General features: G+C 41.5%; 1 protein-coding gene across 2 annotated transcripts in view; it reads left to right on the forward strand.

Annotated features, from left to right (window-relative positions):
* The window catches only part of RBFA (ribosome binding factor A), a 30,929-nt gene extending 17,535 nt beyond the window's left edge, over window positions 1-13,394 (forward strand). For both annotated transcript variants that reach the window (XM_045006174.1, XM_045006176.1), the window contains 6 exons: window positions 2,454-2,496; window positions 4,150-4,326; window positions 5,525-5,634; window positions 6,629-6,713; window positions 9,086-9,159; window positions 12,362-13,394. In XM_045006174.1, coding sequence (XP_044862109.1) covers window positions 2,454-2,496; window positions 4,150-4,326; window positions 5,525-5,634; window positions 6,629-6,713; window positions 9,086-9,159; window positions 12,362-12,743 — 871 coding nt within the window. In that variant the 3' untranslated portion in view covers window positions 12,744-13,394. The remainder of the gene's footprint in view (window positions 1-2,453; window positions 2,497-4,149; window positions 4,327-5,524; window positions 5,635-6,628; window positions 6,714-9,085; window positions 9,160-12,361) is intronic.
* The last annotated feature ends 865 nt before the right edge of the window (window positions 13,395-14,259 follow it).

Genomic DNA, 14,259 nt, shown 5'->3' on the forward strand with positions numbered 1-14,259 from the left:
AAGGTAGCCCAGGTGGGGTGGGGTGGGAAGGACAAGGCCACATTGCTTATTGTAGCCACACTACAAAACTGTTTGAATGACAGCCTTCTGTTGCTTGGGCCATCCTCTGGAGTGGAGTGGTTGGGTGCCCAGAGGGGCCCCCCCGCCACGTTCTTGGGTGTCTGGGTGAGGAGGATCTGGTACTTGGGGAGGAGGTCAGGCAGTTATACAGTGGATGCAGCGGCGGTCTGTGCTCTTGTTGGCTTTCCTGCAGCTCCACCAGACGCCTGAGCATGTCCATTTGCTCCCCCATTAGCCTCAGCATCGCATCCTGCCTCTTCTCATCATGGTCACTTAATGCTTTCCTGGACTCTGCCACTGAATCCCTCCATGCATTCAGCTGTGTCCTATCAGTGCGGGAGGACTGCATGAGCTTGGAAAACATGTCCTTGAGAGTGTGTTTTTTTTGCCTTCTAATCTGCAATAACCTCAGGGATGGAGATGATAGGGGGAGCATAGAAATATTTCCACCTGCATGGGGATAAAAAGGGAGAGTAAAATTTAAGATGATACATTTCTGAGAACAAAAGGGAGACTCTTTCACAGTGAATCAAGACAGCAGACCACACGTGCTTTAGGTACAAGGTCGCATTTTGCCTTTTATATTGAGCACCTGCTGGTATGGTGACACATCACACACGACTGGGCAACAGAATTCGGTTTCCAGGCAGCCATGGTAAGCCAAAGGGTACGCGAAGTTGGCTTCTAACGCCTTCATAACATGTGGGAATGGTTTCAAAGTGCAGCGGCCTCTTTTCCCATAGCAAGCAATGCTGGTTGGGTTTGCCATTTAAAAGGAGGGTCTGCGGTTTTAAGGTGGATGTGCAGCACACACCTCCCCCGACCCCACCGTGTAGCTATTCTCTGGGTTGATCCCTTCACCCCTCCCCCCGCTGCATGGCTATTCTCAGCAAACAGCCCAGCATGACCGGTGTCCTTTTACTGTTCCCTTACAAAAATTCCCCTATTTCAACCAGGTGACCATGAATGATATCACTCTCCTGAGGCTAACACAGAAAGGTATAGACCGAATGTTGCTTGAATGCGACCAAAATCCAGGACCATTCGCTGCCATGCTTTGTGCTGCAATGATTCCAGACTACTTGCTACTGGCTTGGTGTGGTAAAGCGTCCTACCATGGAGGATGAAATAAGGCAGCCCTCCCCAGAAACCTTCTGCAAAGGCTTTCAGAGTACCTCCAGAAGAGCTTCATGGAGATGTCCCTGGAGGATTCCCACTCCATCCCCAGACACGTTAACAGACTTTTCCAGTAGCTGTACTGGCTATGAATGCATCCCAAGTCTTATGGGCAAATCAAACATTAAACACTTGCTTTTAAACCCTGTACTGTAGTTACAAATGTGCACTCACCAGAGGTTACTTTTCCGCCTTCAGGGTTGGAGATCCCGCCTTGAGAGGGTTTTGGCTCCAGGGTGATGAAAAGGCCCTGGCTGCCGGGTAGAACGGATTCACCGCTTGCCCGCTGCGCATTCTCCTTCTCCTCTTCCTCATCCACAAAATCCTCCTCCCTGTTGCACGAGACTCCCCCTTTACAGGTCTCCACGGACAGTGGTGGGTTAGTGGTAGGGTCCCCCCCTAGAATGCCATGCAGCTGATCATAGACCGTTTGCCTCCTTTGTCTTTTGATAGGCTTGCCTGAGCTCCTTAAATTTCACACGGCATTGCTGTGTGTGTCCCTGTTGTAGCCTCGGTCCATCATGCCCTGTGCGATTTTGGCATATATATTAGCATTTCTTCTGTTTCATCGGTGTTCTGCCTGCAGAGATTCTTCTCCCCATACGGCAATCAGATCCAGTGTCTTCCGTTCGGTCCATGCTGGAGCTCATTTGCGATTCTGGGGGGACTGCATGGTCACCTGTGCTGCTGAGCTCACGGCGCTGACCGAACAGGAAATTAAATTCAAAATTTCCTGGGGCTTTTACTGTGTACCTGGCTAGTGCATCAGAGTTGAAAGTGCTGTCCAGAGTGGTCACATTGGAGCACTCTGGGATAGCTCCCGGAGGCCAATGACATTGAATTGCGTCTGCACTACCCCAGATTTGATCCAGCAAGGTCGATTTTAGCGCTGCTCCCCTCGCCAGTACAGAAGTTGATTTTAAGAGCCCTTTAGGTCATGGAACGGGGTTGCTTGTGTAGACACATTCATTATAAAATTGACCTAATGCGGCTAATTTCAACTTAACCCTGTAGTGTAGACCAGGGCTTACTAAAGTAAAACAGTTTGTACGCTGACCACATTTGATGCAATGTCATTGAGAAACTAAGATTCCTTTAATGCCATTTTACTTATGAAGGTGTTTTTTCAGAGTAGAATGGCACTTTCATACACATGTATGCCTAATATTTCTTTACAGTTTTTAAAAAGTAATTTTTTTCTTTTCTTTTTTGAAAAGAAAGAAGTTTTGGTATGACAGTCCTACAGTGGGGTCTCATCTGGTAAGTGCAAATTTTCAGAGTTTAAAGTGTCATCTTTGTGTCAAGTGGGGAAAATGTATGCTTTTACCAGCATATGTAACTTTTGAAATGCATTTATTTACTACCAAGAAACATCAGAATTTAAAAAATGAAGACTAGCAATCTAGTTATCTATAGAATACATAGAGCAGTATTGTTTTAACACCGTAAATGTGCCTGATCCTCTACAGACCTAGGAAGACAAATTTCTGTCCTAAGGAGTTTACTCTTGGGTTCAGATCCTGCAAACACTTATGCACATGAGTAATTTTACACACACAAATAATGCCATTGAATTGCAGCTCTGACAGCAGAAACTGGGACCTAAATTAGGCATAATAAAAGAATAGAGGAAAGCATGCTGCAGAAAAAGTTGATTTGGTTTAAGTTTAGCACACATTTTGTTAGTTTCAAGTTTTTGGTGTTTATTGTCCTGTTTGTTTTGTTTTTTATAATGCTAACCACAGTATTGGCAAGCATTTTCACCAAGTTGCTTAGATTTTCTTGCCTAAGGCTTGCTGAAAAATCTCACTTTTTAGCCTGGTAATCACTAAAAGTTTTGTTATATGTAACCTCCTGTTCTGCCTGTAAGGTGGAGCTATCCTTACCAGGCTTTCCTGCCTTATCTCCATACATATTCAGTCCTAGGCTGCAATCTTGCAAATGTCTATAAGCAGTCTTTTCAAATTGGCTAAAGTTAAGCATGTGAAGATCCGTGGCCCTGGTCTTCAGCACATAGGTTTATAAACGTAGATCAAACACTCCACTCTTCTTCAGGTCTGGGTAAGGAAGCACTGTGTAGCTCAAAAGCTTCCACCAACAGAAGTTGGTCTAATAAAAGATATTACCTCACCTACCCTGTCTCCCTTACAAACAAGGGCGAGTTTGCCATCTGGGCTCTTGGGCTGTGGATACCTAACCACAAGAAAGTGACCTGTGATACTCATTATGTAGCAACCTTCAGATTGTAGTTACCGTATATACTCATTCATTAGCCCGTTCGTTTATAAGCCGACCCCCCCCAAAAATGGATAGGTAGAAATAGCAAAAACCATATGACCCTTTCATAAGCCGACCCTATATTTCAGGGGTTGGAAAACTTTGGCTCCCGGCCCGTCAGGGTAAGCCACTGGCGGGTTGGGACGTTTGTTTACTTGGAGTGTCTGCAGGCATGAAGCCCCTCAGCTCCCTATGGCCACGGTTCGCCATTCCCAGCCAATGGGAGCTGCAGGAAGTGGTGTCTTTGTCCCCCCTGTTCAAAATATTCTGCTTTTGATTTTTCATAATCTAGTTCTGTTTACATTTAAAGTTCATAAACAGCATGTTCCATGCTTAAAGTTTTCCTAAGGCACGCCATATTGCAATATCTGACCCTTTAGGTTTGATCCAAAGTACAATTTGAAAAGCAAACTAAAAACAAAAAATACTTTTCCTGATTATGTCCACTCCATTTTAGAACAGAGATTTACTGAGCTTTATAGATGGCTAAATTAAAGACGCTACAAAATAAGAGAAAATAAATCTTAAATATAATACTTTAAGATCACACTTCTTTGCTGATAAAATTGAAAAGTAGTAGAATTACAAAAAATGTACATTTGTCCAGACTATTTCTTAATGTTTTTGTTTTTAAAGGTGTACAAACCATCTAAGTTGGCCACTATACTAAAGGCTACTCAGCAGAAAACTAGGAAAGAAGACAGCATACGCAAAAAGGTCCTAAACGTCCTCTTGTATAAAGCTGTGACAGACTTGATGAGCACCTGTGAAGTCAGTCAAGAGGTTTGTGACCTTAAGCTGGAACTCACCAAGGCAAGTACAAAAGCCATAGTTCATGTGACGTCACTTTGACTAAGGTGTGGAACAAGATACCGCGATATTCAAAAACAACTTTTAGGTCCCAGTCCTCTATTCTGATCTATGCAGGTGGACTGCTGTACCATGCAGCACCTCACAGTCTTCCATGGGGCTCAGTGGGGGCACAGCAGTTTGCCTGCAAGGATCACAATGCACGATCAGGGCCTTAGGCCATGTCTATATTAGGAATGCTTGCCAGTGTAGCTATGCCCATGTATGATGCCTACAAAGGGCTCCCAGTGGGACACAGTTTATACTGGCTGTGACTGGGGTTCCAGGGGAGCCCACACTGAGGTCACTCAGGGCAAACTGCAAAGAATGGGGCAGACAATCCCCCAAAACTGGTGGATATTCCAGTACTTAGATTTACCAAGCCAGCACAAAACAGCTTCTACAATACCATACTGGTTGCACAGAAGCCAAAACACAGTTCCCTTATAGCAACCCAGCCTTGGCTTCCACCCAGACACCCAAGTCAGATATGATAAGGATTACTTAAAATCTTATTCTTCATATAAGAAAGTTCTACCAATCCCAAGGGATCAGACACATTACCTCCCAAGTTAATGAATATTTCAGATCTTATCCAAATACACACTTACATCTAATTCTTAACTAAACTAAAATGTATTTTAAAAAAAGAGAATTGGTTAAAAGATCAGCATACATACAGACATGAGTACAGTTCTGTGATCAGTTTCATAGTAGAGATGGCGAGCTCTGGAGTTGCAAAGACTACATAGAATTAGTCCATAGGGTGACCAGATGGCCTGATTTTATAGAGACAGTCCTGATTTTGGGGGCTTTTTCTTATATAGGCTCCTATTACCCCCCACCCTCTGCCCTGATTTTTTACACTTGCTATCTGGTCACCCTACACTGCACTGAACTCCACCCCAGAGCTGGCTGCATTTCTGTAGGCGATGGAGGAATCATCATTATGTCATTGTATCCAATTAGATTTATAAAGTGCTAAAAAGAACATCCAAAATATTTAATAAATTTCAATTGGTATTCTATTGTTTAACAGTGCGATTAAACGTGCAATTAATTGCGATTATTTTTTTTAAGCATGATTCATTTTTTTGTAGTTAATCACATAAGTTAACTGCAATTAATCGACAGCTCTAATAAAAATCTTTGCATTTTACAGGTATCCCTGTCACCAGACTTTTCAGCATGTCGTGTGTACTGGAACCCTGCTGAAAGTGCAGAGGATGATCGTATTGAAAGTATTTTACAGAAAAGTGCCCCACGTATAAGGTACTGGTGTGTGCTGTAAAGTTTTGTAAACAATTACTCTGCTACATAAATAGTCACTCTGTCTATTAAGAATTTCTGAAGGGAAATTTCTAAGGTATTTTTACGAATCATGAATGTGACTTTCATTAGAATACTTTGGATCAGGATGTTGGACATCTGCACTTCTAGATACTTGGGGCCAGATTATCGCCCTTGATGTCGCACACAGATGGGCTGCATACTGGCCATATCGGGCCAGCTGAAAATTCCCCTCGTGGGGTGCTTTCAACCCATGTATAGCTAGCATACCCAGCTCTTCCACCCAGGTCTGCTGGGTAGGGTGTGGCTGGAGTGCCACTTCGCTTTGCTAATTGTTAGCTTATAAAAGGTAGTAGCTTGGGGCTACTATAAACTACAGTGCGGCCAGGGCTGGAACTGCGCAAGACAGAAAATCAGGGAGCTGCAACTGCCTGCCTCTCATTCACTGAGTTTTTTCTGTAAGTCAGTGTATTATTTCTGTATATTCCTCTAAATCTTTTAGCTGAAAAGAAAGGGATTAATTTTCTCAAATTTAAAAAAAGTAATTTAGACTGTAACTTTTTTGCATATACAGAAAATCCTGTGTACGTGGGAGCCCTAGAAAATACTCCAGCTGCCCTATTATGTCACATCTTTGTATACATACACACACTTCACTGAGTTCTTCAGTAACATCACTGTAGTCTTTGCTTCAGTAGATATCCTATAGCTTACATCCTTATCCAACAAACTTAGACCTAATTTGGACTTGAACTTGAGAAATTCTTTTTCTAGTAGCAGAATGCTACAGACCATTAATCTATAGTATAGTCCTTTTGAAATACTAGAATTTGTCATCTGAACTGATACCCTATAAACTTTGCAAACAGTACCCATGCTTCACAATGTGTTTGCTTCATTTTTATTTAACAAATATTGCATCTGTCTTAAAGATGCTTACGATTGCTCATATCTGGGGACATTTTATTTTTTCCAGACATCTTTTGATTACCCATCAGGTCCTGAGAACTGTTCCTCCAATTGTGTTTGTTAAAGACAAAGAAGCTGCAGCTTTAAAAGAGGTAAGATACAATCGCTGACTCAGTGTGTAAATATCACATGTTGCAGTGTGTTTTGGAACAGACATGTAAGAAGAACATGGAAGGCTTAATAGGTGTAATGTTTAAGTAGACACATAGTTGCTCACTAGATCTGGAAAACAATTTAAATTGAAAACCAATTCCCCGTCTCTGACAACAAGCTTTTCAATGTTTTGATAAGGGTTGCCAATTATTTTGATACTTTGGGGACAGTGGAAAGTAGAGCTATCTTTTTCATTAGTTTTGTTGCCTTTATCTATAAAAACTTCTGAAGAGACGAACACTGTCTAAAGATGTTTCCAGAAGATAGACAGGTTAATCCAGGAGAGAGATACATCAAATAACCTCAAATGAAAGACAGGAAACTACTGTCTTTATAACCTTATGCCAAAAAGGAAGCAGAGCAGTGATGATGGTGACCAGCTGGCTAACTGCACTGCAGCTGGTTCAACTGTTGTTTTTTTGTAAAAGGTGCTAGAATCTAATGGAGAGAAACAGGGATATTGTATATTGAGGATAATATCTAGCTAAAGGTAACAGGCTTGCAGACTAGTGGAAGTACTTTTAGAATAGTAATGCCTTCTAGGGATTCATTATTATTGAGGATGAGAGGAGGTAATATTAGGATTGTGAGAGTCCCACGAATTAGAGAGCACAGTGATACTCTGGAGTCTTTTGAAGAATAAATTGAACTAGAGGATAACTACATTAAAAATTGAGCTAATTCATGAGGTCCTATGACCTAAATGAGCAGACTGTTAGACACAGTGCTGTTACGATCTAGTTACATATAATTATGAGTATCAGAGTCACAAGAGCATCCACTGCACAACTAGCAACCTTGGAAGAGGCAGTGTTTTTCATTTCTCACCAATGCACTAGGAATACGAAGTGAACAGCTGAATTTCCTCTGGTCAGTGAGGGGGTCTGCATTGCAACTGCAGTTGTGCCTTCCAGCCCAGGTAGACAGACTTGCAATAGCTTAACTTGAGCTAGCATGCAAAAAATAAATGTGAACATGGCTGCATAGGCAGCAGCTCGGACTAGCCACCTGAGCTCAGACCCAATGGGCTGGGTGGGCTTGGTGGACTCAGGGCTAGCCTGACCCGCCACCCATGGCACAACTTACACACTACTGTTTTTAGCATTCTCACTTGAGTCTGTCTACCTGGGCTGGAAGGACAAAGCCAGCTGCAGTGCAGACATACCCAAAGATAGTGATAAATCCAGAAAATGTTTTTTGTTAGCATACGCCACCACAGTGAGAGTGCCTTTCTACCCCACCACCAACAGATGTAGTAATAAGGCAAAGTTGAGGCACATTAATGCTCAGTTTAGGGTTGTTTAGTCCTCTGTCCCAGCCTGCAGATATAATTCCTTCATCTTTCCAGAAGTAACACAAGGATTTCTCAGTAACCTAACTGTGATTATCAGAACACCCAGAAGGAGCTTTAAATCTCTACTACAGGACACAACTTTCAAGTCCATTTTTATATGCAATCTGTATTTCAAATAAACTAAAAACCAGACACCAACCCCCAGTAGAGGAAACTTTATATCTTATAAGAGGGGAGAAAAACAGTTACTTTCAACTCCTAATACAAGGAAACACAAAGGAATAAAAGACTGATGAGGAAAAAAAATCACAGAAAAGGAATATTACAAAACCTTACATTTGGTAAAACTTTCACAGCTAAAGGTAACCTATAACGCACTAGAAATGTACAGTCCTGGACAGACTGATCTGTTTAAAGTAGTTGTGGGGTGGTGGTATTTGGTTGGTTGGTTGAGTTTTTTTTAAATTAAATCTCTTACATACAAGATTGGGCCAGACAATTTCCAAAAGGGGGAAGAGAATGACAGAAAATTTGAAGTATATGTACATTGGTAAAGGGAAGAATTTACAAGAATAAAGTGAAATCAAACTTAAAATGAGGAATTCTTAATTAACCAAAAACTAAATTCTCTCTCCAGTCCACATCAAATATATGCCAAACCCTTGAAAGTCACAGTAGTCCACTAATTAATTATTCCATTTGGTGTAAAGATCCCAGGAAGGTATGTACTTCCTGGCAATTCTACAGACTGATAAGTCTAGTGGCAGATTATTCCCTACAGTACATTTCATAGTATTTATTGAGAGGCTTTGTAAATTAAATGGATGACATTTATTGAAAATACAGACCATTTTGAAATGGATACTTTCCAGAAACCCAGAGGGAGGCAGCTATGATACTCACACGTAAAAGAAACAGACCTGTTCGCTGTCTCATTCTGGCTTGTTTCCTTTATGAATGTAAACAGAATAGATTTAATAATGGATATATGTTTTCTATTTTTTCATTTGTTTACAGATTGATAGGTTATTGGCAATTGCTGATTTTGGACTTCAGGAAGAAAAATACACATTGGCTGAAAACGACTTTAGGTGGGTTTTTTGTTTTGTTGTTTATTAATTGAAATTTTGCAACAAGTATTTTCATTTATGGATATTGGATTAAAAATCGAAAGAATATGTATTTAAAGATACAGAAAATAATTATTCTGTGTGTCTATTTTGTATTTCTCTCTAGCCCCTATTGTGGTATCTAATTGTTAGCATCTTAAGAATTTGGTATAATGGAGTTATGAAAAAAGACAAAGGAAAAGTTAGCGCAGTTTAAAGAAATCCTTATGTAGACATCTTGCCTTTCAAAAGAGTGACTGACTACCATATATAAATGTAAAGGGATATTGAGTAGTCAGTGATAACAAAAACCCACCCATAACAAAAACAAAATGTAGGGGACAGTGTTTTACTTTGAATTTACAGTGTCTAGCACAATGAGCCCCCACCTACTGATTAGAGCCGCCACATGATACCAAAATACCACAGATATTCTGTAAAGAGCCATCCTTACCTCTCTTACCCCTTAGATTATTAACACCGAAAACTATTTAAAAACCTAAATTTACATCTTGCTCTTTATGCTTTGGATTCTTTGTGCATTTCACTCCATGTGGACATTTATTTCATAGTCTCTTTTGCCTTCTGGTTCTTGTGTGCTAGCACGGTGCTCCAGTGCATAGGTCACAAGTACTGCAAGGGAAAATGTATTTAATTTAGATGTATGGACCTTAGTGTGGCAGTGGAAAATGATTGGAGTAGTATTTGGGACAGAGTCACAAGTAGGACAATGAAGAGTAACATGCAGCTCACTATTTTTGGGTTAACTGCGTGGATTTAAAAACCAGCAACTTCCTGCTCAGTTGGTGATCTCGCCATTTTCTGTATTCCCAATCTACAATATGCTCTTCTGCAGAGCATGGTGCTTCTGAAGGCAATATCTATGTGCAGAAAGTCAGTAACCATAAGTCAGATGTTTTTGTTTCAGTAATTTACAGGCTGTAGGTTTCAAGCCATAGGTGCTGACTTGCCCTCTGCCCTGTGGATGCTTGACCCTGCCCCCCTGCCCAATTCCACCCTCTTTCCCCAAGTCCCCACCCCGTCCCATCTCTTTACTGCCTCCTCTCCCAGGCGTGCAGCATTCCCACTCCTTCCCCTCCCTCCCGGAAAGTCCTAGATGCCACCAAACCGCTCTTAGGTGGCTGTCGGGAAATGCTGGGAGGGGGAGGAGTGGGGACACAGCGCGCTCGGGGGAGGAGGCGGCAAGAAGGGGGTGGGGGCCAGGGAAGCTTGGCTGCAGAGCACCCACTAATTTTTCCCCGTGGGTGCTCCAGCCCCGCAGCACCCACGGAGTCGGTGCCTATGCTTCAAGTTTCCTGGATGATAGGTTCTATAGAAGTGCAGTGTTGTTAGCCCATTGGCTCATGACCTATGTCTTAGACTAGGGAGACTTCTGTACTAAATTTTACAGTATATTGAAGGACATGTCACTTTAGATCCCAAAATTCTAAGGATTTATAACATGCTAATTTCCATAATACTTGAAGCCCTAAAAAGTTCTAAAGTAAGTGATATCTGCATCACTCTTTCCCCTTCACAGCATTATCGCTATATGAAACAAATCCTACTAAGTCAGAGGGCTCATTCTACCAAGTTTACTGGTATAATTATATTGCTCTAGTTATACCACTATAACTGCCCCTGTGGACAGTCTTATTCTTGAATAAACACTATAGTTATACCAGTATATTTCCTCATGTAGACAAGCCCTGAGTCTTGAATTTTTCCTCTGAAGATGGTAAAAAAATATAAAATAAATTCTAATTCCTTGATGAACAAACTATTTAGAATGATGGTGATACCAGGCTGAGAGCTATTGAAACCTTATTTTCAGACTGGAAACAAGGTGTAAATTTTTAATGGTGAGAGCAATTAACCATTGAACAATTAACCAAGGGTCATGGTGGATTCTCTGTAACTAGGGCCCTATCAAATTCACGGTCCATTTTGGTCAATTTTATGGTCATAGGATTTTTTGAATCGTAAATTTCATGATTTCAGCTATTTAACTGAAATTTCATGGTGTTGTAATTGTAGGGGTTCTGATCCCAAATGGGGTTGTGTGTGGGGGGGGGTCCACAAGGTTATTGTAGGTGGGGGGTTGGTACTGCTACCCTTACTTCTGCGATGCTGCTGGCAGCGGTGCTGCCTTCAGAGCTGGGAAGCTGGAGAGCGGTGGCTGCTGGCCAGGAGCCCAGCTCTGAAGGCAGAGCCACCACCAACAGCAGCACAGAAGTAAGGATGGCATGGTATGGTATTGCCACCCTTACTTCTGTGCTGCTGCTGGTGGGGCGCTGCCTTCAGAGATGTCGCTGAGCCAACAGCTGCTGCTCTCTGGCCACTCAACTCTGAAGTCAGCACAGAACTAAGGGTGGCAATACTGTGATCCCCCCTAAAATAACCTTGTAACCTCCCTGCAATTCCCTTTTCGGTCAGGACCCCCACTTGAGAAACACTGGTCTCCCCAGTGAAATCTAAAAGCGCACAAAAGACCAGCTTTCACAGTCCGTGATGTATTTTTTATGGCCATGAATTTGGTAAGTAAATCCCTATCTATAACTGACAATTTTCAGATCAAGTTTGGATGTTTTTCTAAAAGATCTGCTCTAGGAATTATTTTGGGGAAGTCCTGTGGCCTGTGTTATACAGGTCAGACTAGATCAGGGTTCTCAAACTATGGTTTGGGACCCCAGAGTGGGTTGCAACCCCGTTTTAATGGGTTTGCCAAGACTGGTGTTAGACTTGCTGGGACCGAGGGCTGAAGCCAAAGCCTGAGCCCAACTGCCCGGAGCTGAAGCTAAAGCCAGAGGGTTTGTGCCCTGGGCAGTGGGGCTCAGGTTACAGGCCCCCAACCCGGAGCTGAAGCCCTTAGGCTTTGGCCCCCACTGCCCGGTGTGGCAGGGCTCTGGCGGGCTCAGGCTTCGGTCCTCCCTCCTGGGGTAGTGTAGTAATTTTTGTTATCAGAAGGGGGTCGTGGTGTAACGAAGTTTGAGAACTGCTGGACTAGATAATCACAATGGTCCCTTCTGGGCTTGGAATCTGAGGGTCTAAAAAGGCTTCTCTGTTTCCCTCTGATTTCACAAGATGATCTCTTTATAAAGAAGCTTAGTAAAGGTAATTGTGCCTTAAAGTTTCATAGTACAGTTTACCATGTGCCTCTTAAAAAATACTTTTCTTTTCGCAGTGAATCATCTTCTGAGATGGCAGCTTCGTCCATCCCAGCTAATCTTTTTGGGATCGATCATGAAGTGCTCAATAAGCAAATAATGGAGTACAAAAAAATGAAAAAGGTGAAGGACACAGAAGGCATTGGGTGGGCAGAACAGCAGCAGGTGCAGCTGGCTGAGATACAAAAGCAAAAGCAAATGAAAAAGAAGAAAATAAGGGATCCCTTTGAGAATGATATCACACCACAGAAATATCTGCTGGACAAATATAGTGAAGATTCTTTGGATGGTGACATTACACCTTCTCAAGATAGCGAACTGGAGTATGAATTACAGGAAGTGGTAGATGAACTAGAGGTAGATGATGACAAAAATCAATCTACTACCAAACTTAAGTGAAACTAAAAAGCCTTTTTTTAAAAAAATAAAAACTGTTGGTAATTAATTGTATTAGAGTAACCACTGAATTACAACTTCTGTGCTGCTTATTCACCATCTCCTTTCCATCTTCTCCAAAATATGTGGAAATTAATCAAGTAGTACAAGTTTTTATGGGAAAATAACTTTTTAAATCCTGCTTATAATAAATCTGAGGAGATGAGCCCTTCTGAACTCAGATAAATAAGAAATATTATGGTTGTCAAAAGTAAAATACTCTTATCAGCTTTATACTGAGATGAAACTTCTTGTAAATACATTATGTACCACCCAAAAAGCTTATTACCTATGCCTTGATATAAGTGCAAGGAACTGTCAAAAGATGAAAATATTTCAAAAAACTTGAGTATATTACAATAGAAACATGCTAGACTACATTTCAGTATCCTGCAAAGTTTGTATATCACAAAAATGTGCTTTCCTTACTTCTCAGTGATTTAATAGAGTGCTTTGTGCTGTGATTTCATATTACTTAGGCTTATTTTTACAAACCATGTACAAATATTGAAGTATTACATCTAAAACTACTAAAATAGACAAATTACTGTAATAGTATGACTTCCATGCAGTCAGGCAAGATTCAGGTGCCAAGAGAGACCTTTTTTTGCTGTAGAATGAGTTGTCATGGCCTATGTACTTATTTCCTTGTCTACATTTTTTACAATATGCACGTTTCCTGTTTCTAACTTTGAGCAGGGGCGGACACTAAACAGCTCACAATTTGCAGAACTTTAGAAAGCAACTGATATTCAAACCTTCAGCTAATCAGCAGTTTCTCTTGTAACTCTCCTTCCCTTTGGGGCCTTATTTTCACTGAGAAAAAGGGTGTGTTTTGATAATGTACTAGCCCTGATCTACATTACGAACTTATGTCTTATAATTACGTTGCTCAGGGGTGTCAAAAATCCACACCCCTGAGTGACACAGTTATACCAACCTAACTCACAGTGTAGACAGCACTATGTTGAAGGGTGGGTGTCTCCCAGCACTGTACCTGCTGCCTCTTGGGGAGGTGGAGTCCTACACCAAAGAGGAAGTTCTCCCATCGGCATAGGTAGCATCTTCATTAAGGGCTACAGCTGCAGCACTTTAGGTGTAGACAAGCCCTTAGCTAACGGATTAGCTGGTGAAGGTAAACCCTAGGCTTCCCCAGTGATGACCTTAGCCATCTAACGTGTTAACATGTTAAAACTACAACCTGCCTTGTCTCCACTAGGATATTAACACATTACAGTAGGAAAAAAGGTAGAGTAGTTAGATGTGGTCTATATCTCTAACTCCTCTCCAAAACATTAAAAATTATTTAAGAGCATGTAAGTTGAATGACAGTTGAGGAATCTCTTTACTAGAGAAAAAAGGTGTGTTCTTAATTTGAGTTAGCTAACACAAGATAAAATCCTAGTGAAGGCACAGTAGTTCGTAGTTTTCATATGAGTTAGCAGATAGAGTTAAAGACTAGGCAAGTGAAAATAAGGCT

This window comes from Mauremys mutica, chromosome 2 (genome assembly GCF_020497125.1).
Source record: "Mauremys mutica isolate MM-2020 ecotype Southern chromosome 2, ASM2049712v1, whole genome shotgun sequence".
In the NCBI taxonomy this organism is placed as follows: Eukaryota; Metazoa; Chordata; order Testudines; family Geoemydidae; genus Mauremys; species Mauremys mutica.